Source organism: Narcine bancroftii, chromosome 4, assembly GCF_036971445.1.
Source record: "Narcine bancroftii isolate sNarBan1 chromosome 4, sNarBan1.hap1, whole genome shotgun sequence".
Classification (NCBI taxonomy): domain Eukaryota; kingdom Metazoa; phylum Chordata; class Chondrichthyes; order Torpediniformes; family Narcinidae; genus Narcine; species Narcine bancroftii.
The window spans coordinates 239,829,863-239,853,683 of record NC_091472.1 but is presented as its reverse complement, the minus strand read 5'-3'; the positions used below and the strand labels follow the sequence as shown (position 1 = coordinate 239,853,683).

The 23,821-nt window shown below is 40.3% G+C and overlaps 1 protein-coding gene across 10 annotated transcripts in view; it reads left to right on the top strand.

Annotated features, from left to right (window-relative positions):
• The window catches only part of LOC138761760 (shugoshin 2-like), a 45,447-nt gene extending 22,144 nt beyond the window's left edge, over positions 1 to 23,303 (top strand). For 8 of the 10 annotated variants that reach the window (XM_069934453.1, XM_069934455.1, XM_069934457.1 and 5 more), the window contains 4 exons: positions 2,006 to 2,244; positions 15,875 to 18,061; positions 19,208 to 19,367; positions 23,131 to 23,303. In XM_069934453.1, coding sequence (XP_069790554.1) covers positions 2,006 to 2,244; positions 15,875 to 18,061; positions 19,208 to 19,367; positions 23,131 to 23,227 — 2,683 coding nt within the window. In that variant the 3' untranslated portion in view covers positions 23,228 to 23,303. Of the gene's footprint in view, positions 1 to 2,005; positions 2,245 to 15,874; positions 18,062 to 18,591; positions 18,806 to 19,207; positions 19,368 to 23,130 lie in introns of those variants that run through there. The other 2 variants (XR_011356497.1, XM_069934458.1) reach the window with 2 other exon arrangements.
• Positions 23,304 to 23,821: the final 518 nt, after the last annotated feature.

Sequence of the window (23,821 nt, the reverse complement as noted above, 5' to 3'; positions counted from 1 at the left end):
TTTTGTTGTTTTAATGTATTTGTATTGTTATTTTCAGTAATTAATGTATGTTTGTTTTTGTTAATTTGGGTGGGAGGGAGGATGGCAGGTGGGGAGTAGTGTGACGAGACCAAAGGTCCTCAAAACCCAGCAGCAATAGACATTCACCAAGACAAGTAGTTTTTAAAACAAAAGTTATTTTTAATCAACTTTAAACATGAAAATAGAAACAAACTTTAACTTATCTCTATACTTAACTAACCCAAATTAACCCCTTTCTAATTCTAAGTGCACGTGTATGTAATGTGTGTAAATTTAAGAAAAGTTCTTTGGTTCACAGTTCAATCTCACTTCTCCTTCTTCCAAGTTCTCTGGATGCAGGCAATCCTTATACTGTTCACAGAATTTAACATGTATAAAGTTCACCAGGCTTTGGTGCTCGAAAAATAAATGTTTACTGCTCAGGAAGGTTCTTGTAGGGTTTGCGGAGAGAGATTTGCTGTTCCAGGATTTCCAAAACTGAGGTACCACCATTAGTCACCTCAATGTCTCACTGATGAAACTTGCCCCATCAGGGTTCTCCAGATGACAAACTCTTTCTTTCAGGCTATCACAGAGTTCCTTTCTGTTCCACTTATTCCAAGAGAAACATCAGACAGATAGCAGTTTCAGCCATCCACTGCTCTGGAGCTTTCTGTTTCAACAAGTTTCTTGGCTTGCACTGTTCAGCTGCTTTCAGTGTCACACACACTAGCTGAGAAAGCTTCTTCAACTTCCCCCTCTCTCTCTCTCTCTCTTTCTCTCCCCCCCCCCCCCCCACCCCGATTGCCAGAAAGGCCATGCAAAAAAAACCCACTTTCTTCAGCAAACCACAGGAGTTCTCTTATCTTGGTCAAGCTATTGTCTTAGATAAACAAAATCCAGGAGTGACCTTTCTGTGAGCACACTGTAGATACTTGCAAACAGCCAGTTTGTCGCCTCCAAAACAATGGCTATTCATTTCATGAACTCATTTCAATTAGCACCTACTTGCGAAATGTGCATAAAATTCTCCATAGTTTTTTGCAATTTTCCTGAATATGAATTCTTCAGTATTTCAAATAAAATTCAAGTCCGTACCGGTTCACTTGAACAACTCCACTAGCTCCTCCGTAAACTCCTGAGGAAGTAGAGGCTTTCTTCATGATGCCATTGGTATCCCTTGAAATAAATGCCAACATTGCATTTGCCTTCTTCACCCTCCCAAAAAGATTTCTAAAATAATCTTCAGTATGTATATAACCAACAAAATTCCTCCCAATAGATAGAGAGAGAGAGATACTCCATTACAGTAGGGAAGGGAAGAAAAAAGACTCGATACAAAGTGCTCTGTAAAAGGGGAAGAATGATCTATATTGTGCGTAAAATTTTCCAAAAAAAATTGTTGAGGTTTTGGTTAGATGGCACTTCAAGTAGTTTATCTGAGGAAGGATGTGTTGGCATTGAAGAGAGCTCAGAGGAGGTTCACTAAAATGATCCCTGGAATCAAAGGATTATCATTATAGGAGCATTTGATGGCTCTGGGATTTGCTGGAGCTTAGAAAACTGAGTGGGGGGGGTTAATGTGAAATCTCATTGAAACCTATCAAATACTTAAAGACCTGGACTGAGTGGATGTGGAGGTGATGTTTCTAATGGTGGGAGAGTCTGGGATCAGAGGCCACAGCTTCAGAATACAAAAAACATCCCTTCAGAACAGAGGGTGGTGATTCTGTGGAATTCATTACTGTAGGAAGTTGTGGAGTCAGTCATTAGGTACGTTTAAGATGGAGTTGGAAAGATTCTTCATTCGGAAGGAATATAGGGAGAAGGCAGGAGAATCCAGTTAAAAGGATAGTAAATCAATTATGATGGAATTGTTGGGTTGACTTGAAGGGCTGAATAGCCTATTTCCACTCTTGTGATTAGACAATGAAAAGAAATGAGGAAAATGTTTTTAAAAATAATGGAAAACAAAATGTAATTACGGTTGTCTATTTGCTTCCAGAAATACTATATTACCATCAGGAACCTCTCAAAATTTTGGAGTTGAAACATACCAGGCCAGTGGCATTAAGAGTGTCATTGACACCTTTAACCAAGCTGTAAAAATTCCATTAGAAAATTGCAAACCTCCTTCAATATGTGCACCTACATCTCAAGCCTGTCATCTGAATTTCCATGAGAATTTTTCCATAAAAAGCGCAAGTATGGGAGAGCAGCTTATGAGTGGACAATTTGTTCAAGGTATGAAAAGCAAAGAAAGAAATCTAATAGCGTAGTCTGGAATGTATGCAAGTAAGTAAAGCAAGTTAGTTTTTTTGTATTGTATTTATTCTTCCAATTAAATTTATAGGAAGATCCTTCCACTTAATCAAATCAGCTTTGATCTTTTTCATTAATGGTACATAATTTAATTTATATAAAGATTGATAATCAACATCCACATTTATACCCAAATATTTAATTCGATCAGTCCACTTCAAATTAATATTCATATAAACTGAATTATCTCCTTCACCTATCAGTAAAATTTTTTCCCAATTAACTTTATATCCAGACAAAGATCCATATTGTGTTAAACACTCCTTCAAGTGTAAAAGTGACAGCTGGATTTGTTAAATACACCAGTACATCGTCAGCAAATAGATTAATTTTATACTCCTGATCTAAAACTCTCATACCTTGTATCTGTGTATTTTGTCGTATCAGCTGTGCTAAAGGTTCAATTACTAACGCAAACAAAACTGGAGACAAAGGACAACCTTGTCGAGTTAAACGAGTTAATTTAAAAGGTTCCGAGATCTGACCATTTGTCAGTACCCTGGCTATTGGTTTAATCCAACCAACAAATAAGAGAAGGACCAAACTTAAATTTCTCTAAAACTTTAAATAAAAAGTTTCACTCAACTCTATCAAAAGCCTTTTCTGCATCGAGAGATATCACCATCAGATGGTCAGGGCACTGTCGATATTTATTAATCAAACTAATCACTCTAAGAATATTATCTGAAGCATATCTATTCTTTATGAAACCTGTTTGATCAACTTAGGTAAAAATTTAGCCAATCGATTTGCTAATACTTTACCTATTATTTTATAGTCTACATTTAACAAAGAAATTGGTCTATATGAAGACACCTTCAACGGATCTCTATCCTTCTTAGGTATTACAGTAATTAAGGCACTAGAGCATGATTCAGGTAAATCATAATGTTCATTAATCTGTCGTAACACATCTCCAAACACTGTAGATAAATCATCATAATATACCTTCTAAAATTCAACTGAAAACCCGTCATAACCAGGTGATTTTCCATTCGGCATTTCCAACAGAGCCAATTTAATTTCTAAATCAGTAAAAGGAGCCTCCAGCTCCAATATATCTTCTAATACCGGTAATTTCAACATCGATAAAAAGGAGTCAATCGATCCGCTCTCCTGTTTTTCCTCTGAAGTATATAATTTCTTATAAAATGAGTAGAACTCATCGTTAATCTCACGAGGTTTGTAAGTAACAATCGAATTTCGTCTAACTGCATTAATAACCCTTGATACCTGTTCTTTCTTTAACTGCCAAGCAAGTACCTTGTTTGCTTTCTCACCCCATTCATAATACCGTTGTTTAGATCTATTAATCAAGCATTCAAATTGATAAGATTGCAACGTATTGTATTTCAATCTCAATCTAGACAACTCTATCTTCTGAAATTCCTTTTCTAATTCATCAATCTGTTTCTCTAATTCAAAACTCTTGGTCAAATAATTATTTTTAACCTTACAAGTATAACTAATTATTTGACCTCTCAAGTAAGCTTTCATGGTATCCCACAATATAAATTTACTCTGAACGGAATTAACATTTTCTTCCAAGAAGAGATTGATTTGTTTTTTAAAAAATTCAATAAATTCCGCTTTTTTAAATAACATCGTATTGAATCTCCAATGAGAAGCTGCACGAACTTTTTCAGAACTTTCATAAGTAAAATACAACAAAGAATGATCTGAAATTACCCGACTTTTATATTCTGCTTGAAGTATTTTCCGCTGTAAATGTGCCGATACTAAAAAAAAATCAATTCTAGAAAAAGATTCATGTCTAAATGAATAAAAAGAAAAATCCTTCTTTGTTGGGTTGAGACATCGCCAAATATCCACTAAATTAAAACCTTTCATCAAAGCTTGAATTTGAATTGCCAATTTAGATTTTTTAACATTTTTTGGAGATTTATCTAATAAAAGTTCCAAAACACAGTTAAAATCTCCTCCAACCAGAACATTTTCATTAGCTTGTCCCAGAAGCAAAAATGCATCCGAAATAAATGCTTCATCATCCACATTCGGTGCATAAATGTTGAGTAAAGTCCAAAATTCATAAAAAATCTTACAATTCAATTTAAGAATACGTCCTGCATTCATTTCCATTGATTGTAATTCAAAAGGTAAATTTTTATGTGTCAAAATTGCTACTCCCTTAGCTTTAGAGTTAAATGAAGAAAAATAAACATCCAATCCAGTTCCTCTTCAATTTATTACTTCCTTTTTCATTCAAATGTGTCTCCTGCAAAAAAGCAATATTAATTTTCATCTTTTTGATATATGCCAAAACTCTCTTGCGCTTGATCGGGTTGTTTAATCCCTGAACATTAAAAGTAGCAAATTTCAAATTTGACATATCTAATACAATTACTAAATACCAAAAATAATCACAAAATTAATAACAAAAAAAATTGTTATATATAGGACCCCCAAATTAAAATATATAGGCCCTCCAAATAAAAGTAATATTCGTTAATAAGAAAAAAAAACAACAAAAAAACCCCAAAAAAACTACCAAAAGGTAGTAACTCCCTAAAAAAAACTGGATGTGGATTACCCACTAGTGGCTGATGACTAACAAAGAAATCAGTGCAATCCCCTCCTCCCCAGCCAGCCAATCAAAAATATTAACATTACAAAAAAAAAATCAGCCTTCAGATTCCAGTCCAGATGGTGAACTCATTTCAAGAGTAGATGAACTCTTTCCATTCCCGTTCTTTTCACCTGCCATTTTTCCCATTTCCAAGACAGTCAGATTTTCTTTTTGGAGATTATAGTGGACTTCTTTGTCCTCTGACATCTGGTAGCGAATTAGCAAAAACTATTGCTTCATGCTCACTCTCAAAGAATTGAGACTGATAGTTTCCATTAAACACTTTTAACACAGCAGGGAAACGAAAAGCAAATTTGTAACCTTTACGCCATGAAACATCTTTAACTGGATTAAATTCACGTCGGCGTCTAATGACATCTTGACTCAAATCAAGAAAAAATTTTTTAAAACTATGAAGATGCCAGAGCTGCTGTATTGTCAACACTGCCGCTAGTGCAGACTTGGGAGAGTGGGGAGCAGAGACACAGTGCTGGTCTGCAGGGTCCTACTGCCTGTTCCTAATGTCAATGGGGTCTGTACAGGCTTTAAATGGCCTGTTAAAGGAGCCGACGATGTTCTTCTGCAGACTCCAGGAATACAGCTGGCCGGTGTAGGCCACCAGAAATGGGCAGAATGCTCCCCATTGAGAAGGAGAAGCATAGGAGGCAATCCTACAGGGAAGGTGATTATGGCAGCGGAACGAGGGGCTCTGCGGTCCAAGGACTTGCACAGGATATGGATTGCTGGAGACTAGCTCAGAGAACTAGGTATCAGAACCAGGATTCAAGGGGGTGGCTGAGGGCAAGAAGGGCTCTCAAAGGGACTCGGGTGCTGAAGGCTTCCTGATTGTATCAGAGATTTGGATTTGGAGCTCAGTTGCCAATGGCTTGAACTGGGTCTGTGTGGCTGCAGGAGCGCTGAAGGTGAATTCACAGATACTGTTTCTGAAGGGGCTCTCTTTTGCTTCTCTTATTGTTTATGGGTGTTGGGCAATGCTCTTGTGACACATTGTTTGCCTTACAGCAGACACAAGTTGAAGATGTAATCATTCGTTGTAGGGTTTGAATGTGTTTGGTTTTGGCTTTGCTATTTTGGTCACCTTTGCTTCAATCAATGTTATGCAGAATACTGAATGAATAGTCACAATACATCAACAGATCTGGGGAGAGACTTGGGAGTATGACATTGAAGTAGTATATTGTGGAGCAGGATGATAGGCTTCTAATTGCTCCTGGACACTGCTTAATAAATCCCAGTTGAAACTTGCAGGGCACAAGAACATTGTATGAAAATATTTTGAATGAATGCCTCTGTACATCAAACCTTGATATACGATCATTAAAGAAGTAAAATCAAAACAAGGAGGAAAATGAAAAATCACAAATTTTAGACAGATAAAGTATGGGCTGTGGGGGAGCACGAACGCCGGCGTCCCAAAGAGGTCGGGGTGCCGGCGTTGGGAGTCCAGACCCACAGCCGTTCAACCAAAGGACCTACAATGACTGAGGAAGAAGAGGAACATACCTTATTGGAATTCATCCAGGAGGAGGAGCTTGCAGTTAAAGGAGGTGGATCTCAAAAAGTGGAAGTGGAATCTGGAATGGATTCAGTAAATCAGTGAATCGGTGTGGACTCGAAAGGCCAACATGGCCTGTTTCCGCTCCGTAAATGGTTATCTGGTTATGGTTAAGATTATTATTATTATTTGTAATTATTAGTGTTTGGAATGAAGATTTATTCCATGCTCAGCCCACTTTATATCATTGCACAAGCGTAACTTGTCATTGATTTTATTGCATCATGTTAAGAGGGAATCTTAACAATTTTGGTTGAGTATTGAAGTTAAGCTTTTGTTTTTGGTCTTGACCTCTGATATAGCAGATTGCACAAGGCTTGTCTTTTGTATTTTTTTGATTCTAAGTTGAGATGTCCATCTCAGTAATATCGTCATTTGATACCATAACTTTGCCTATTGCTGTTGGAATATTTGAATGTTGCTCTGTAAATTCTGACGCTATTTTGGCTTTGACTTGAGAGGACAAATGTGTTGGAAAAACTCAGCGAATCCTGCAGCATTCATAGAAAGTAAAAGGCAGTCAATATTTTGGGCCTGAGTCTTTCATCAGGAGGGTCAATCATCAGGAAGAAGCCTGAATTTTTTTTTAAAGTGGGGGAACACTAGCTAACAGGTAAGAAGTACAGGTAGGAGTGTAGAAGAGAAGCCATGGAGAAGAGTGCTGAGAGTGAAAAAGGTTAACTGTCTGATAGGAGAAGAAAGGAAAGAGGGTGGTGTGGTGGAGAAAAGGAAATGGAGGGACCAGGAATGGATTTGACGTAAATTGGAGGTCATTATTAATGCCCTGTCGTTGGAGAGTGCTGAGACAGAATAGGTGTTGTTCCTCCAATTTACAGGTGGCCTCAACTTGGCAGTATATGTGGCTATGGAAAGATAGGTCAGTGTGACATTGGACTGTGGAATTAAAGTGGCTGGCCACTGGGAGGCTCTTGCAGTGGCAGTGGACAGAATGAAGGTGCTCAACAAAGCCATCACCCAGTCTGTCCAGTGTTGCTTCCCTTGCAAGGACTGTTTGGGGTCCTAAATGGTGGTGAGGGGATGAGGTGTAAGTGGAAGTGCAGCATTTCTTGAGGTCACAGAAGTAGGTACCAAGACGATCATTGATGAGAAAGGACGATCAAATAGTGGAGGAAGTAATTCTTCAGGGGGAGTAGAGAGGAAAATGTTTGGTGGTAGATCTCATTGTAGGTGGCAGAAAATGTGGAATATAATATGTTGGATGCAGAGGATGGTTGGTAGGACAAGAGGTATCTTATCCTTGATACATTTGAGTGGGAGGGAAGGGGGGCATATGTGTGGGTAATGGAGTGGGAGGATATGTGTGGGTAATGGAGTGGATACAGGTAATGCTGAATTGATGGCAATGTTTTCTTAAGCAGTAAGACCTTATCCTGGGATCAGATACCGGGACGAAAAAATGAGAGAAAGGAATAGAATCCTATAAAAAGACGGTGTGAAGAGGTGCAGTCAAGATGACTGTAGCAGTTAGTGGGTTTTGAAAAGATGTCTGTCTAAAGTTAGTTTCCCAAAATGGAGTCAAAGAGATCAAGTAAGGGGAGAGAGTTAACAGATGTGAACTTGTGAACTTGAAGTCAGGGTGGAAGTTGACAGCAGAATTGATAGTTGAGGAGCCTTGCCTGTGTAGGCTTGCAGCAGAGCTGGGACCCTTGCAAGTGCCTGTAGCTACATCTTTGGTAAAAATGGCTTGAGCTAAAGTAGGTTATGGAGGGCGAGTACATGTTCTGCTAGGCAGAGAAGGATGATGGTGGAGGAGCACTGGTTATAATTAAAGAAGAGGGTAAGAAAGAGCCTTGAGACCTTCATTATGGGAGATGGATGTGTGTAGGAACATGGTAAAAAATGTGGTGGTCTGGCCCATAACAAAGTTATTGAAATGATGGAGGCATGTGAGTTATTCTGGATCTGGGTGGAAAGTGACTGGATAAAAAGGAACAAAATGGAGGAGGTATGATGGTACCAGTTCAATGGGGCAGGTGTATTGGAGACCATGGTTCTACCAGGGCAATTGAATTTGTGGATCTTGGATAGTATGTGGAACAATCTGTACAGAGACAAGGCTCCTCAAATTTTTCTCCATGACATTGATGGCTTTTTTGATGTTGCATCCTGCACCCTTGATGAGCTTGTCAACTTCCATTCCTATTTCAATTTCACTTAATAATGTCTCATGTAGGCAGAGTCTCCACAATATGGTGAAATGTCCTTATTAAAATATTTTATTGAGTTTAATATATAAATCCTTCATACAAAATCATCGAATAATAACAAACAGCAGTTTTTATATCACATATTAAACATGTAAAATATAAATCAAAATCCTATCCAAAATTGTTTATTTGACTTTTTTTAAAACATCAGAGTCTATAAATAAATTTAGCAGTTTATCCCTTTCTCATAATATATCCCAGTATAATTCTGGATAGAAAATAGATAAGACAAAATTAACAATCCCTTATTTAAACAAAGGATAAATTCCATCTTAAGTAATGATATGTTGCATGATAAACTGTATTAAACCCATGTTTAGTTAATCTTTTTAAAAAAAAACAAAATCCTCTGACTAATCTAACCCCTCCTTCCAACCAAAGTTAATTTGTAGGGATGTAAAGATGTGAATCGAATAACAACCTTCAGACACCAGACAGAGAGACTCCGAAGCTTCCAGACTTAAATCTTCTAATTTTGATAATAACCTATGAATGGGCCTCACATCTTGTCAAATTGAAACTTAATGTCTTTAATGTGTAGTGAGGTAACTATGGCTACAGCTAGGTTATAGCCCTAAGGCTGTAGCTCGAATCCGCAGGAGAAGAAAGACACACCAGTAGAGTACATTCAACACTGAGTTTATTCAGTGGCAGCCCTACCTTTTATAGACAGCTCAGCCACGTTACCACCAGGGTGTGGCTAGAGCGGGCCGGCTGCCGATTGGTTACCTTGGATGCTCGGGCTCTGATTGGGCCCCATGCGATCCACCAATGGGAATTGGTCAGTTTCACTGCTCTCTTGTGGCCTATGGAAATGGGCATTTCAGCCCACACGATGCTTTGCCGGTCGCTACGTTTGATGGCCATTTTCTGCATCACCACGGAGGCGCGGGCTTCCTCAATACCCCCACCCAAACCAAGAACTGGCGATCAGGGAACCATTTTTAGGAGGCCAATCCTTGCGCTGTGGGGTCGGGTGAGTGATGGGCTGGTCAAAGTCCAAGTAGGCTGGTTTCAACTGGTCGAATGTGAAAGTCTCTTCTCTGTTGCCAAGGTCCAAAACACAGCTGGAGTTGTTGTGTCCAATGACATGGTATGGCCCTTCGTAAGGCCACTGTAGAATAAACACATAGTTACAGTCAGTAAAGTTCTTTGATATGCAAGTGTAGGGTTGACCGTGGAAGTCTAGGTTTAGCGGGGGCCAGGGTGCCTAGGTGCTCACGTAGTCGGGACAGTGTGGTCACCGGGGGCTCCCTCGAGCCCTCAGGGGCTGTCACAAATTCACCCAGTTTAACTAGGGGTGCGCAGTAGACTAACTTGATCCTCCATTGGTGCAGTGCAGATGCCTAACAGGACTCAAGGGAGTTTGTCAGCCCAGTTATGGGCGTGCGAGTTAAAGTTAAAGCCGTGTCATTAAGACTCTTCACTACCCGTTAACCTGAGGGTAATACGCCGTGGTGTGGTGGAAATGGGTACCCAGAGTGGGGTCTAAGGCGGTCCCAGACTGGAAGTGAATTGAGCCCCCTGTCCAATGTAAGGTTTTTGGGGACCCCAAAATGTGCTTGTGTGCATGCTTCTTTGGAAGCCTCTGACAGTGGCACTTCCTCTGGGCATCTGGTCATCAGGTCGATCATTCGATCATTGCAAGAAGATAACGTGCGCTTTTGGATACGGATAGGGGCCTCATAATGTCAATGTGCATTTGGCTGAAGCGGCGACATGCTGGCTCGATGTCTGTGATGGAGCTTTGATACGAGTCTGGATTTTGGATGACTGGCACGGAGTACAAGTCCTGACCCTCAGGGTGACTTCTTTGCAGAGGCTGAGCCAGATATACCTGTTCGTCACCATTTTGACTGTATTCCTGATGGTGTGGTGAGCCAAATTTTGGACAGAGTTGAAAACCCTTCTCTTCCATGCAGCCTGAATGACAGGGCATGATTTACCTATCAAGGTGTTCCAAAGCTGTATGCAATTGCCGGGAGCGATCTGGATGTCCAACAGTTGTAAGCCATTAAGCACTGAATGTCACTGTATGCCGGAATGTCAAGGTCTGCTTGCTGTGCATCAGCCAGAGCCACGTAGTTGATGTCAGGAATAGGGTCGTGCACCACCAAGATAGTCAGATGGGATAGGGTGTCAGTCACCATGTTGGTTTTGTCGGCTGTGTTCAATGTCCATTGTAAATTCTGAAATGTAGGACAGGTGCTGCTGTTGCCTGACTGACCACAGATCTGACACCTTACTGAAGGCGAAGGTTTGTGGTCTGTGTAAATGTTGAACTCTCTGCCCTCCAGGAAGTAACGAAAGTGCAGAATTGCCAGGTGTAAGACTAATAGTTCTCTATCAAAGGCTCTGTAGTTGTGCTCTGGTGGCCTGAGGTGTTTACTGAAAAAGGCCAGCGGTTTCCATTGTCCATTCACCAGTTGCTCAAGTGCACCCCTGACCCACTGTGCTGGAGGTGTCTGTCATTGACACAGTCGGGGCATCTGTCCGCGGGTGCACGAGGAGAGTGACGTTAGCTAGGGCGTTTTTGGTGGCCTAGAAGGCCTCAGTAGCCTCCATTGTATCATTTTACTGGGTCCTGCCATGAGGGGAAAGAATGGTCTCATGGTGCAGGCAGCTGCAGGTATGAAGCGGAGATAGAAGTTGACCATATTTGCAAACTCATGTAGTCCCTTCATTCATGGCATGGGGAAAGAGCGAATAACATCTACCTTAGTGGGTAACAGTCTGGCTCCAGGTTGGTCAATATGAAGGCCCAGGAAGTCGATAGTCTCTGCCAAAATGACACTTGGCCGGGTTGATAGTTAGTCCAAAATCGCTCAGCCTGGAGAATTATTGTTTTAAGTGGGCGGTGTGCTCAGTGCAGGTGTAGCTGGCGATTAAATTGTCGTCAAGGTAGACAAAGGCAAAATGCAGATCCTGGCCCCTGGAAAGTCTGAGCCACGTTTTTAACCCGAAAGGCATGCTGACAAAATTCAAAGGGCGTTGTGATGGAGGTTGTTAGGATGTCTTCTGGGTATACCGGGATAGCCCCTGATGAGTTCCACCTTTGAGAATATCCATGCCTCTTGCACGTTAGCGATGAAGTCTTGGAAATGGGGCACAAGATGGTCTGGTATGGTAGCCTCATTGAGGCGGCGGTAGCTCTGTACAGTCTCCAACTACCTGCTGCCTTGGAGACTATGTGGAGAGGGGAGACCAAGGACTATCTGCGCACCGCACAACGCCAAGTTTGGGTTCTGGCGAAGTGTAGGTGGGGGCTGGTGAGTTTTGTGCGCTTGAATGAGAGTGAATGGATTGTATGGCTGTGCACCAGCTGGCGCCCCTTAATATCCACCAGGAGTGAGTTGGCCCGCAGGAAATCTGTACCCAGTAATGGTTGTTGCATGCTGCCATTGTAAACTTACAAGTGAATTGTCTGTCCCCAAAGAATTGGGGAACGGTGAGCGTGCTAAATGTTCGGAAGTTGGAGCCATTTACTGCTCTGAGCTCCCGGCCCACTTTGCCGCAGCAGGCTTCCAGGCTTGTCAAGGGAATGATGCTATATTGTGCCCTATTGTCCACCAAGAAACGTCGGCCCGGCAGGGAGACTTGATTGTGTAGCAGGCTATGCAGTTGGCCTGTCGTTGCAGCCATTAACGACAGCGAGCCTGGGCATTTCTCTGGAATGTGCAGGGGGAGCGGCATCCATTGGCCACGGAACACTACTGTCGGTGATAGAAACAGTACTGCTCACCGATGGGGCGTGGCAGCTGGTCAGTTGGTGGTCTTCCTGGTCGGGCGCTGATGACAAGGTGCTGTCACCTGCTCGAGCGAGCGCAGGTGTCTCTCTTTGGGTTAGGGTTAGGATTAGGGTTAGGCAGCCACCTTCCTGGGGTCATCGAAGTCTTTGCCTGCGATGAGTAGACAGATGTCCTCGGGTAGCCTCTCCAGGAAGATCTGCTGAGACAGCGGGCAGGAGGTGTGGCCATTGTTGAGAGCGAGTATGTTGCTCATGAGGGCAGAAGGGGCCCTGTCCCACAAACCATCGATATGCAACAGTTGGGCAGCCCAATTATGCTTTGTTAGCCCAAAAGTGTTGGTTAACAGCTCTTTGATGACCACATACCTTCCTTGTTCTGGAGTTTGTTGGAGGAAGTCGATGATGCGGGCTGCAGTGACCTGATCGAGTGTACTGACCACATGGTAGTTATAGTTCTCGATTATAGCCTGAAGGCTGTCGCTCCAATCCACAGAAGACACACACACACACTGAGTTTATTCATTTTACAGTTAGCTCGGCCACATCACCACCAGAGCGTGACTTGGGAAGGCTGGCTGCTGATTGGTTATCTTGGATGCCTTAGCTCTAATTGGCACCCCCCCCCACCCCCGCAATCTACTGGCAGTGATTCGCCAGTTTCACTGCTCTACCAACAGCCTATGGAAATGGGCAATTCAACCTGCAAGATGCTTTGCCAGTTGCCACGTTCAATGGCTATTTCCTGTGTCAGCCTGAGGCACAGGCCGCTACAGTTCTATCTAATTTTTTCCAAGCTTAAAACCACTGAGTAGAGTGAGTAGAGAGTTATCTTACCATTTCATTAAAATTGCTCATCTAGCTATCAACAAAGTAAGAGCTAAAATTCTCTCTTGGGTTGAAGTCAATATATCCTTTTCTTTGGGGGAAAAAGAACAAACAAAGCAATGAAAGGGTGTGCTTCTAATTTGATCTTAAGAATCAACTTGGAGGATCCCGGTATTGCAGTGCACAGAGTGAAAGTATTCAATGGAAACAATCTCCTAGTCTGCCTCCAGTCTCTACGATGGCGAAACTGCCAAATCAGAGCACTTGTTGCAGGAAATTACCCCTGCTGATTCACAAGGGAAGGACTATTTTGGGCCCTAAATGGCAGTGAGAGGAGGTGTTGGGTGTGAGTGTGGCATTTCTCATGGTCATAGGGGAGGTAACAAAAGAGGAATTAGTAGAAAGGGATGAGTGGACAAGGGAGTCCTGGAGGGAGTAGTTCATGTGAGGAGAGGTGACATAAATTGCAAAGGATAATATGTTGGATGCAGGGGCTTCTGGGGTGGTAGGTGAGGACAAGGGAAATCCTATCCTTGTTTGTCTCCCAAGATGGAGAGAGATTGAGAAAGGGGAGAGAGTTGCTGGAGATGGAACGAGTGGAATTTGAGGTCAGGCTGAAAGTTAGCAGTTGATGAGCTCATCATGGGTGCATGTGTAGTGGAGGAAGAGTTGAGGAGCCTTGCCTGTGTAGGCTTTATTGCATAAATTGCTCCACATAGCCAACAAAAAGGTATGTATAGCTGGGTACCCCAGAAACGTGGAGAAAGTGGAATGAGCCAAAGGAGAAGCTGTTGAGTATGAGAACAGGTCAGTGGTGGAGGGGGGCTGGTTGCATCGGTTGTTGAGAAACTAAGGGCTTTGAGCCCTTCAGTATGGGGGATGGAGTTGTATAGAGATTGGATGTCCATGGTGAGACTGGGGCATTGTTCCCAGGAAATTGTAAGTTGTTGAATTAATGGAGAGCTTTCAAGGTATTGTGGATGTAGGTAGTGAGGAACTGGACCAAGGGGAGCAAAGTGCAGTGAAAGTAAGAAGTTAACAATTCAGTGGGGTGGAAACAATGGGTCTACTTGGATATTTGGGTTGGTGGATCTTGAGTAGGAGGTAAAGCTGAGTGATGCAGAGTTAGAAAAGAATGTCAGAGGCCAAGAGAGGTAGATGACTGGAAGTGATGAGGTTAGTGATGATGAATGAGATGGTGGTCTGATGATGTTTCTTGGTTAGGTCCTGTTCAAAGGGTAAATAAGAGAAGGTGTCTTGAGAGCTTAAATCTGGTTTAGGCAAAGTATAGGCCAGCGCTCCAGACCACATCACCACCTTTACAATGCGGAGAAGGTGGCTCAACTGTGACAAATGAGGGAAATGTAGATACATGTGAGGTTCTCCACTTTGGTGACAATACTAGGAAGTTAGATTATCTGAATGGTGACAAATTAGGAAAAAGGAAGGTGCGACAAGACCTGGGATCATAGTGTAACCATCACTGTAAGTTGGAAGGCAGATACAGCAGATGGTGAACATCATATTGGCATTTATTGAGAGACATTTTGAATATAGAAGCGGTGAGGTACTACTCCAGTTCTATCAGGCCTTGGGGAGTGTATACAGTTTTGATCTCTGAGGAAAGACATTCTGGCCATTAAAGGAGGCAGTGAAGATTTACCAGAATGATTCCTGGGATGGCAGGACTGATGTATTAAGAAAGACAAGATGGACTAGGTTTGTAGTCATCAGAATTTTGGGAGCAAATCTCGTTGAGACTTGAGATTCAACCTGTCTAGCCTGTCAGAATTTTAAATACAGGAAGAATGTTTCTGATGTCGAGCATGTCCAGACATGGGGTTATGCTCTAAGGATAAGGGGCAAGCCATGTGAGAGTGAGATGAGGAGAAACTTCATTCAGAAAATTGTTGAAGTCGGTTCGTTGAATATATTCAAAAGGGAATTGGATGTTGCCCTGTTGTTTGAATTTTCAAGGAAGATAGACTGAAAGCAGGAATACGGAATGGAGGTTGTATGGTGAGCTATGATTGTATTGAATGGTAGTGCAGAATTGAAGGACTGCATGGCCAACTCCACCCATTCTTTTGATGCTATGAGTTTTCCTTTCCTATTGTACTTGAGTTCTGTTTTTGGACCTGTAGAGTTTCATTTGAGACGTGAGAATGAGATTGCTGCAACTTCATAACTTTTAGTAAAAGTAATATGTAGATTTTCATTAAGGAATAATGAGTACAGTAGAAATTACTTGATGTTTGGTGTTAGTACTTGAAGTTCCAGTTTTTAAATTTAGACATACAGCATGGTAACAGGCCCTTTTGACCCTTGAGCTCATGTTGCCCAATTACACCCAATTGACCTACCACTCCTGGTATGTTTTGAAAGTTGGGAGAAAACCGAAGTCCATGGGGAAAACTCACGCAGCCACGGGGAGAATGTACAAACTCCTTACAGAGAAGTAGGATTTGAACCCCAGTCCCAATCACTGGCACTGTAATATCGTTGTGCCATCCGTGCTGCCCTTTTGATTGTATGTTAGCTAGTGATTTCAATGTAGTCCATTACAAAAATGGATTTTTATATTTCAGAGTGTGTTTCAAACCATCCTGGGCTGCTTCATAATCCCAGAACATCGGCAACTGATAGTATTTGTACTCCACCGAAGTGTGAGCAAATGCCTGCAGGAGATTGGATTTGGGCAGTATGTGCAGATCAAAATATTACCTTGAGAAGAAATAATTCACATTCTCGCAGTTCAAGAGCATCCATGGAATTAATTAAGAAAAACAGCACGACTTCAAATAAAGAATCTTTCTCAAGAAAATCTGTATTAAATGAGTACTCTGAGTTTGGCAGGATCAGTTTGACTGCGTCACAAGCCATAACTGAACCTATATGCTCTATCTCACAATGTTCTGATATGAAAATGTGTGGTGTACATGCATTCAGTGAGAAACAGTCCGATGAACTACAGAAACTCGAAAAAACCGAGGCAGAAATGGACCTAACAGCTGATGATGTAGCAGTAATTGTTTCTGTTGGAACAAAATCCACAAAAGGCAGATTTGAAAATCCAGAAAGACAAGTGGAAATTGAAAAGCAGTCTGAGAATGTGGCCACTTTTCGAAAAGTAAAACAACTCAAAGGCAAGAGATCAAGTGTTAAAGACAATTGCAAAACTCCTCTGGTGTGTGAAAAGAATCCAAAAAAACATTCCCAGAAATGTTCTGATTTAGACCAAGGACCTGCAAATAATAATGAGGTGTCTAATGCTGAACTGAGTGATTGGTCAGTTGGTAAAGAGACCATCCATAGAAATAATGATGAGAAATATAGCCAGGTTATAAATGATATGCCAGAAATACTTGGTAATAGAAAGGAAAATGCTGAGGAAAGGACTCTTGCAATTCATAAAAGGAAGAACATTGAAAAAAGCTCCTACAATATAATGGTTCAATTGAATGGGGGAGATAATTGTGAAAATGAAAACCCAGATAAGGCACAATTGGTCAATGTCGTTTCAAAAGCTTTTCAAGAAAACCTTGATAGTGTCAAAAAGATTCCTCATAAGATGAGGAAGATGAAGAAGCAGAAAAACATCAAAGAGAGTAAATCTAATTCGGTTGCATATGAAAATTATGAATCTAAAGCTGAGGTGATAGATAAAGATTTCTGGAACAATGGCTGTGGAAATGTTTGCAAGAGGAAGGCAAGTGAAAAGGTGCATGTAGTTACAAAAGTGCATGAGAGTTTAAATGAAAACTTGCCTCAATCACCTGATCAGGAGAAACTTGAACAACAATGGATGGCAATGGATGAATGTTCCAATAGTCCAAAAGTGAGAAATGGAGCCTCCAATACTTCAAAGGAAAATGCTGTTGGCAAAAACAAGGTGAGACGTGGGACAGTATGTAAGCAGCGCAATGCCATTAAAGAATGTTCAGTTGCACAACATGAATTGCACGTGGCTGATCAGAAAAGTAGCAGAGAGGTTGGCACTCCATTTGACGTTTCTCAAATGCTTGAAAGGAACATCAATTCTTCCAGCAAGAAGTGTAGGAAGCAGCCTGATGGAGGAAATGATAAAGGTGTGGCAGTGGACAACGCATCTTGTGATATTTCAAAGAAAGAGATTGATAATACAAGATGCAAAGCAAACCAAAAAACATTTGGAATACATAAGCAGCGTTATAGTATTAAAGATTCCTCTGAACTAATTAAAGTTAAATGTGGACAACAGTACATAGTAGCTGATAATCTGCCAACTTCAGAAGAAAGGAATAAAACTGCCAGCATGTCACAAGATGATGTGAAGGAAATCTCAGGCAAAAGAATACTGCCAGCATATGAAATGCTGAACCACGTTAGAAATTCATCTAACCAACTTGTGGAGAAACAAAGCAAAAAACATTATACAGTGAAGATTAATAAGCGTTTGCCGAGTTTGGTGAAGAGGAATCAAAAGAGTTTGAAACCAAATGCATCTCTGGAAAAAGAAAAATCAGTTGGAACGGCTGTGTTTTGTAAAAGCATTGAAATCCTAACTTCAATTGACCCAGATAATAATGGAGAACATTACAAATTGAAGGATCAACCCAGATTGTGTGAGAACGCCTATGTGAATTTAAGAAGCAATCAGCTGACTATTTCAAAGAAAGGAAAGCAGTTTGGGCAGAAAATTGGCATGAATAGCTCCAATGACTTTGACCAGGAACTGTCTGGAGAGGCCAATGTTGAAGTGAATCTTGCACAAGCAGAATTTTCAAAAATATTAGGTATGCTTTATCTTTAAGAACTATAGAATATCAGAGCCCAGAAACAGGCCCTTTAATACTTCAGGTCTGTGCTGAACTATTATTCTGCCTAGTCTCACAGACCTGCACCCAGTCCATAGCCCTCTATACCCATCCTATCCATGTACCTGTCCAAATTCTTATTAAATGTTAAAATTGATCCCATCAATTATGATACAAGATATGGAAGCCATTTTATCAATGCATGAAGCTTTACAGCAGAAAAACAGCCCAACTGGTCCATGTTGACCGAGTTATTGACTTAAGTTAGACTCACCAGCCTACATTGGACTCCTATCCCTCTAAACCTTTCCTATCCATGTATCTGTCTAAATGTATTTTAAACATTGCATTTGTATCTTCCTCTACCATTTTTCCCAATTTCCATATATCTACCGTTTCTGGGGAGGGGGGTGGGTGGGGGAAGGTGCCCCTTGTGAACCTTTTTAAATGAGCACTAATTTTTTTATTGGTGTTTCACTCCCCATCCACACCTGTACTTCCTTTGGCAGATCAGTTAACATTTGTTATCTGGCTTGAAATTGCACTGGATATAGCATTGATTTCCTGGTGGTCAGTGCCAAGAACACCAACTAGAAGTGTTCAGAAATTTTCAAAATTGAAAATGGTCAAAAACCAGCAAAAAGTACCCATTTTTGACATCTGTTAGCACAAGTTCTTAAATTCATTCTTCCAAATGGTAGAAGACTACATTGGAACTTTCAGGTTAGTATACAAGACCAGTTTAAATATACTACTGATTACGAGAGTGTTCTGTAAAATGTAACAAGCTAGCCTGTGTTGCGGGTTCTGGCCTTCAATTTTGGAAACAAATTTCCTTTTAATTATTACTGGATATAAACGTTTGAACTCCCTCCCAATTAACACTAAGGAGTTTTTTCACCAAAAGAACTGTAACAGTTCATGAAGGTGGTTCATTATCACCTTTCCAAGGACAACTCTGAATTAGCAATATATGCTGGTGTTGATATTGAAGCTCACAGTCTGTAAAATGGGCTTCAAATTTTATTTTAAACTCACAATTTCCTGCAGGGTAATGCAAAGTTACTCAACTTCAATTCTGTATTATTGTAATGGCCTTTCCTTTTTTTTTAATATATTGTACAGAGAGGGAAGAATGTAAAGTTCTAAAAGATTTGACTAACTTGACTCCTAGCAAAAATAATAGTTGGTCACAACTCTCTAAAGCAAAACAAGAAATTGTGTGTTTACGTGGAAAACGCCGAACAACCACAGCAGTAAACTACAAGGAACCAACCTTGAGTAGGTATGTTAATTTTATTAATTGGCTTTATTAGCCAAATAAAAAGACAAATACCATCAAAGTACACTGGATTAAAATCAGGTCAAGCATTGTGTTTCTGTATCCAAACATGGTACAGGAGGTAATGTACTGACGTGGATGGAAAACTGGTTGGCAGGAAGGAAGCAGAGAGTGGTAATAAATGGGCCTTTTTCAGATTGGCAGGGTGCTATTAGTGGAGTTCCACAATTATTTACAAGACTTAGCAATGATCCAGACAAAAGAAGTGAGAGAAATAGCTGTTTTTAAAAAAAAAGTCTGTAGATGCTAGGGATGAGTGCAATACATAAATATGCTGGAGAAACTCAGTAGGTCATGTACCATCCATAGGAAGTAAAAATGACCAATTTTTCAGGCCGGGGCCCTTTGTCAACTATAAGAAATAAGTAGAATAATGAGATGGGAGGAGGAAGGGACAGGTGGGGGAGCACAGGGTAACAGTGTAGATACAGATGGGAGGGAAGAAGATAAGAAAGTTGAAATGCAATGGGGGAATGGTTGAGGGTCGCTCTGAATGGAGAGGGAAGTGAGTGAGGAGCTGGAGGAAAGGAGGCTGTGGAATAGAGAAAGAAAGACTCTGAGAGCTTTCAGTTACAGATGACACTAAGCTGGGATGTAGTGAGGACAGATTGTACAACATATACAAACTTCGGCAATATTGGGAAGACAAATTATTATCTGAACAGTGAGAAATTAGGGAAAGGAGGTGCAATGAGAGCTTAGTGTCATGGTAATTCAGTCATTGAAAGTTAGAATGCAGGAACAAACTGGAATATTGGGCCTTGGTGAGATCACATCTTTGGTCTCCTAATCTGAGGAAGGGCATTCTTGCTATTGGGCGATTGCACCAGACTGATTCCTGGGATAGCACAACTGGCATATGAACAAAGACTAGATAGATAAGGGTTTACTGATTTTTATTTTTGAAGAGTAAGCAGGGATTTAATTGAGACCAATAAAATTCTTATTGGTTGCATGCAGGAACAAAGTTGGGAAAGTCCAGAACAAGGGGTCCATCCCAGTCTATGGATGAGGGGTAAACCATGTAGGACAGATAATGTAGAAAAACCTCTTCACTCAGAGAATGTGAACATGTGGAACTCCCTACTGCAGAAATTTGTTGAGGCCAATTCATTGAATAAATTCACAAGGGAGTTGAATGTGGCTCTATTTGCAAAAGGTTTTAAAGTATACTAAAATTGTATGATCAGCAATGATTGTATTGAATGGTATTGCAGGCTTGATGGGCTGAATGGCCTGCTATGTTCATCGATTCATTGGTAGACAGAGAATATTTGGTACTCTCGATCAAGGTTCTAACCCTGACTGAAAATGTAGTGGCTAAGAAAAGAAACCAAGCTTGCATATGCTGCAGTGAAAGTTAATGCAGCAAAGATTTTTTTTTAAAACTGATTGCAGGCAACTGCCTTCTTTATGCTCATACCTTGATGGAGGGCTCAGGCCTGAAACATTGGTTACGTATCTTTGTTGTAAAGAATGTGATGTGGCCTACTTAGTTTCTCCAGCAATTTTGTGTATTGACTCATTGTTAATTATAAATAGTAAATACAAGGTTTTGAGTCCAAATACAATTGTTCAAGGCTGAGCTGTGCTACAGGCTGCCCAAATGATATCAATGCTGCTGCATGTGGGGATTAAAGTTTTGAGAACACATTAAGGAACCAGGAAATCTGTGGCTCAGATCACCTAACTGATTTAACTCCTGGTGATACATTCACACCTAATGGATTCTTGGGTTGAAAGATCAGTATAGGGCAGAATATATGTATTTGTCAATGGTGAATTTCAATCTCTTGATTACAAAATGCACTTTATGAAAGAACACAAGTATTTGATGAAGTGACATAGTCTTCAAAGTTGGGAAGAGGAATTTCAGTGGATTGGCTCAGCATAATCAATGGTTGTTTTTAATTATCCATGTGAGAACATTTTTCTATCTTTAATGTATTCCTTTATCCATTGACTCTGGCTATTAATCCATCTGATAGAGCTGATAGTTATCTGCTTCAATCTGTAACTCTACTGCATTTGAATTTTTGTAATCTCCACCTGGTTTTTTTTAAGAATCTGCTTGCCAACCCAAACTTTTTTATAATCATGTATCGAATGTACATTACTCACAATTGGAAGTAATGTACTTTAGATACGTGATTACAAAAAAAACTAGGTTGGAGGTGTAGTCCAGATTGGTTGCAATAAAATAATTTCAGATAAATTTATCATGAAAACTGCATCTTGTATTATTGCATATTTTAGCATAAATCCCAACTTCCATTTGCACTCCTTTTGTTATCGGAGGAGCTACTGCTGTTTTACCTGTGAACTCGTTCTCTTTCCCCTTGCATATCATTCACTGTCCTTATGGTTTATTCTCAAAGGGGACCACATCACATCAAGAGGGACCACAGACTGAATTCCTTAATATTGATTATGTAGTCAGTAGAAGTAACCAACAAAATTTAATTGCTTCACAGGGAAGGGGGCCCATAAACTTCAAACAGAGTACTAAGGGGACCATAGCCAAAAGGAAGTCAAGAATATCTGCTCTAGAACATTCATATCCATGTATCTGTCCAATTATTTCTTAACATTCCAATAATACCTGCCTCCACCACCTTCAGCAGCCCATTCCAGATACCCATCACATGCCTTAAAAAAAAAAGTTAATCCTCCGGTTCCTGATAAATCTCTCTCCAGTCACCTTAAATTTATGTGCTCTGGTTACTGATTCCTCCACTCTGAGTAAAAGACTGTGCTCACGTGATTTCAACCTCTCATGTTTTTCTATACTTCTATGTGAATACCCTTCATGTTGGTTTAATTCCACTATTTTATTAATATCCTGTTTCTTTTTGGGGGGGTGTTAAACACAACCTAACAGTAAGTACATAATATATGTAAAAATGTCAAAAATTGTAATAAATGGCAATTCTTATACTACACACAGAATTTAATATTTATGAATTTCACCAGGCTTTCGTGCTTGAAAGGTAAATGGTTGCCACTCAGGAAGGTTCTTGTCAGTTTTCAGAGAGATTTGTTGGTCACTGGACACAAATTGATTCCTTCTAATCAGCCACATCAGTGTCTTGCCAAAGAAAGTTGCCCCATCAGGGTTTTCCAGATGATAACCTCTTTCTTTCAGGTCACCACAGAGTTCCTTTTTGTTTCTCTTATTTCAACTGCACTCAGACAGCTGGTGGCTCTGGGCCAAATCCTCCGAGTTTTTTCATTTAATTCCAGTAATTACATAAAGGAGTTTCAGATGCATCTTGTACTTGATGGTGCAAGTTGAAGGGAAAATGATCAGGATGGGAAATTCAAAGGATACTGTCAGATGTTGCATAATTGAAAACATCCCTCAGCATCTTTTGAGTGAGAGGTGTATTGAAGGGATTCTTCTACCTCCTTTGGTGATTGACTTAGTTGTTTCTACCCCACAAAAAAGATATTTTTAATATAGGACAATTGCATTAAATAGGATTGCAGATGGAATTCCTGACATTACTCGCTTTCCGATATCCTTGTGTGGTTGAGCATGGAACTTGGATCATGTTGTTAGTTGAATATTTGATCTTTGGATTTATCATTTGAAATTTTTCTTTAAAGTTAGTAAATTTGTAGGAATGTTCAAATGAAATTGACTTGCTCCTTAGTTTTTCAGTAATTCAGTTTGTTGTGGCAAACATTTGTTTAACTTTTGCAGCAAACTGCGTCGAGGGGATGATTTCACTGATTTGAAATTTCTACATTCTCCTGTGCAAAAAGAAAAGAAACAATCCACTAAAAGGAAGAAGAGATAGGGAAAGCAGCTTGATTTTAATTCTATAAAATATAGTTTTGTAATTAAATTTCCAAATAAAATGCCATACAAAGTAATGCTTGCATTTTTTATACATGTAGTGAGATATCAAAACATTTATATGCATTGTAAATATGTTCCTATGTCTTGGGTTCCATAGTCTAGTTAAATGACTAACAAAGTTACTGTTTTTTGTGTACTGGCATACATCTGTGAAATCCAATGCCACCAGTTATTCTATAATTGGGGCGGTAAAGTTCAAGCATCCTCCTTGTACAGTTGTTATTCTATCCAATTTTGCCCGAGTTTTGTACAGGGCTTAATTTAGAGCTTACCAAAGTATATGCGGGAAATCTGAACCTCTTGTACAGGTACTGTATCCCGTATCCAAAACTCATTGGGACCATTTTTTTTTTGTTTTGGGTATTTCAGTTTTTGAAACAATGGAACTAAGCAGCACAGTAGCATCAGCAGAATATCTGCATCCACAGTTGAACAACCAACAATGGCAGGCTTTTTGAACACTGACATGACCCACAAGTGGGAAAATTCACATGAAATAACATTTAGTACTTGTATAAAAACTTTATTCTGC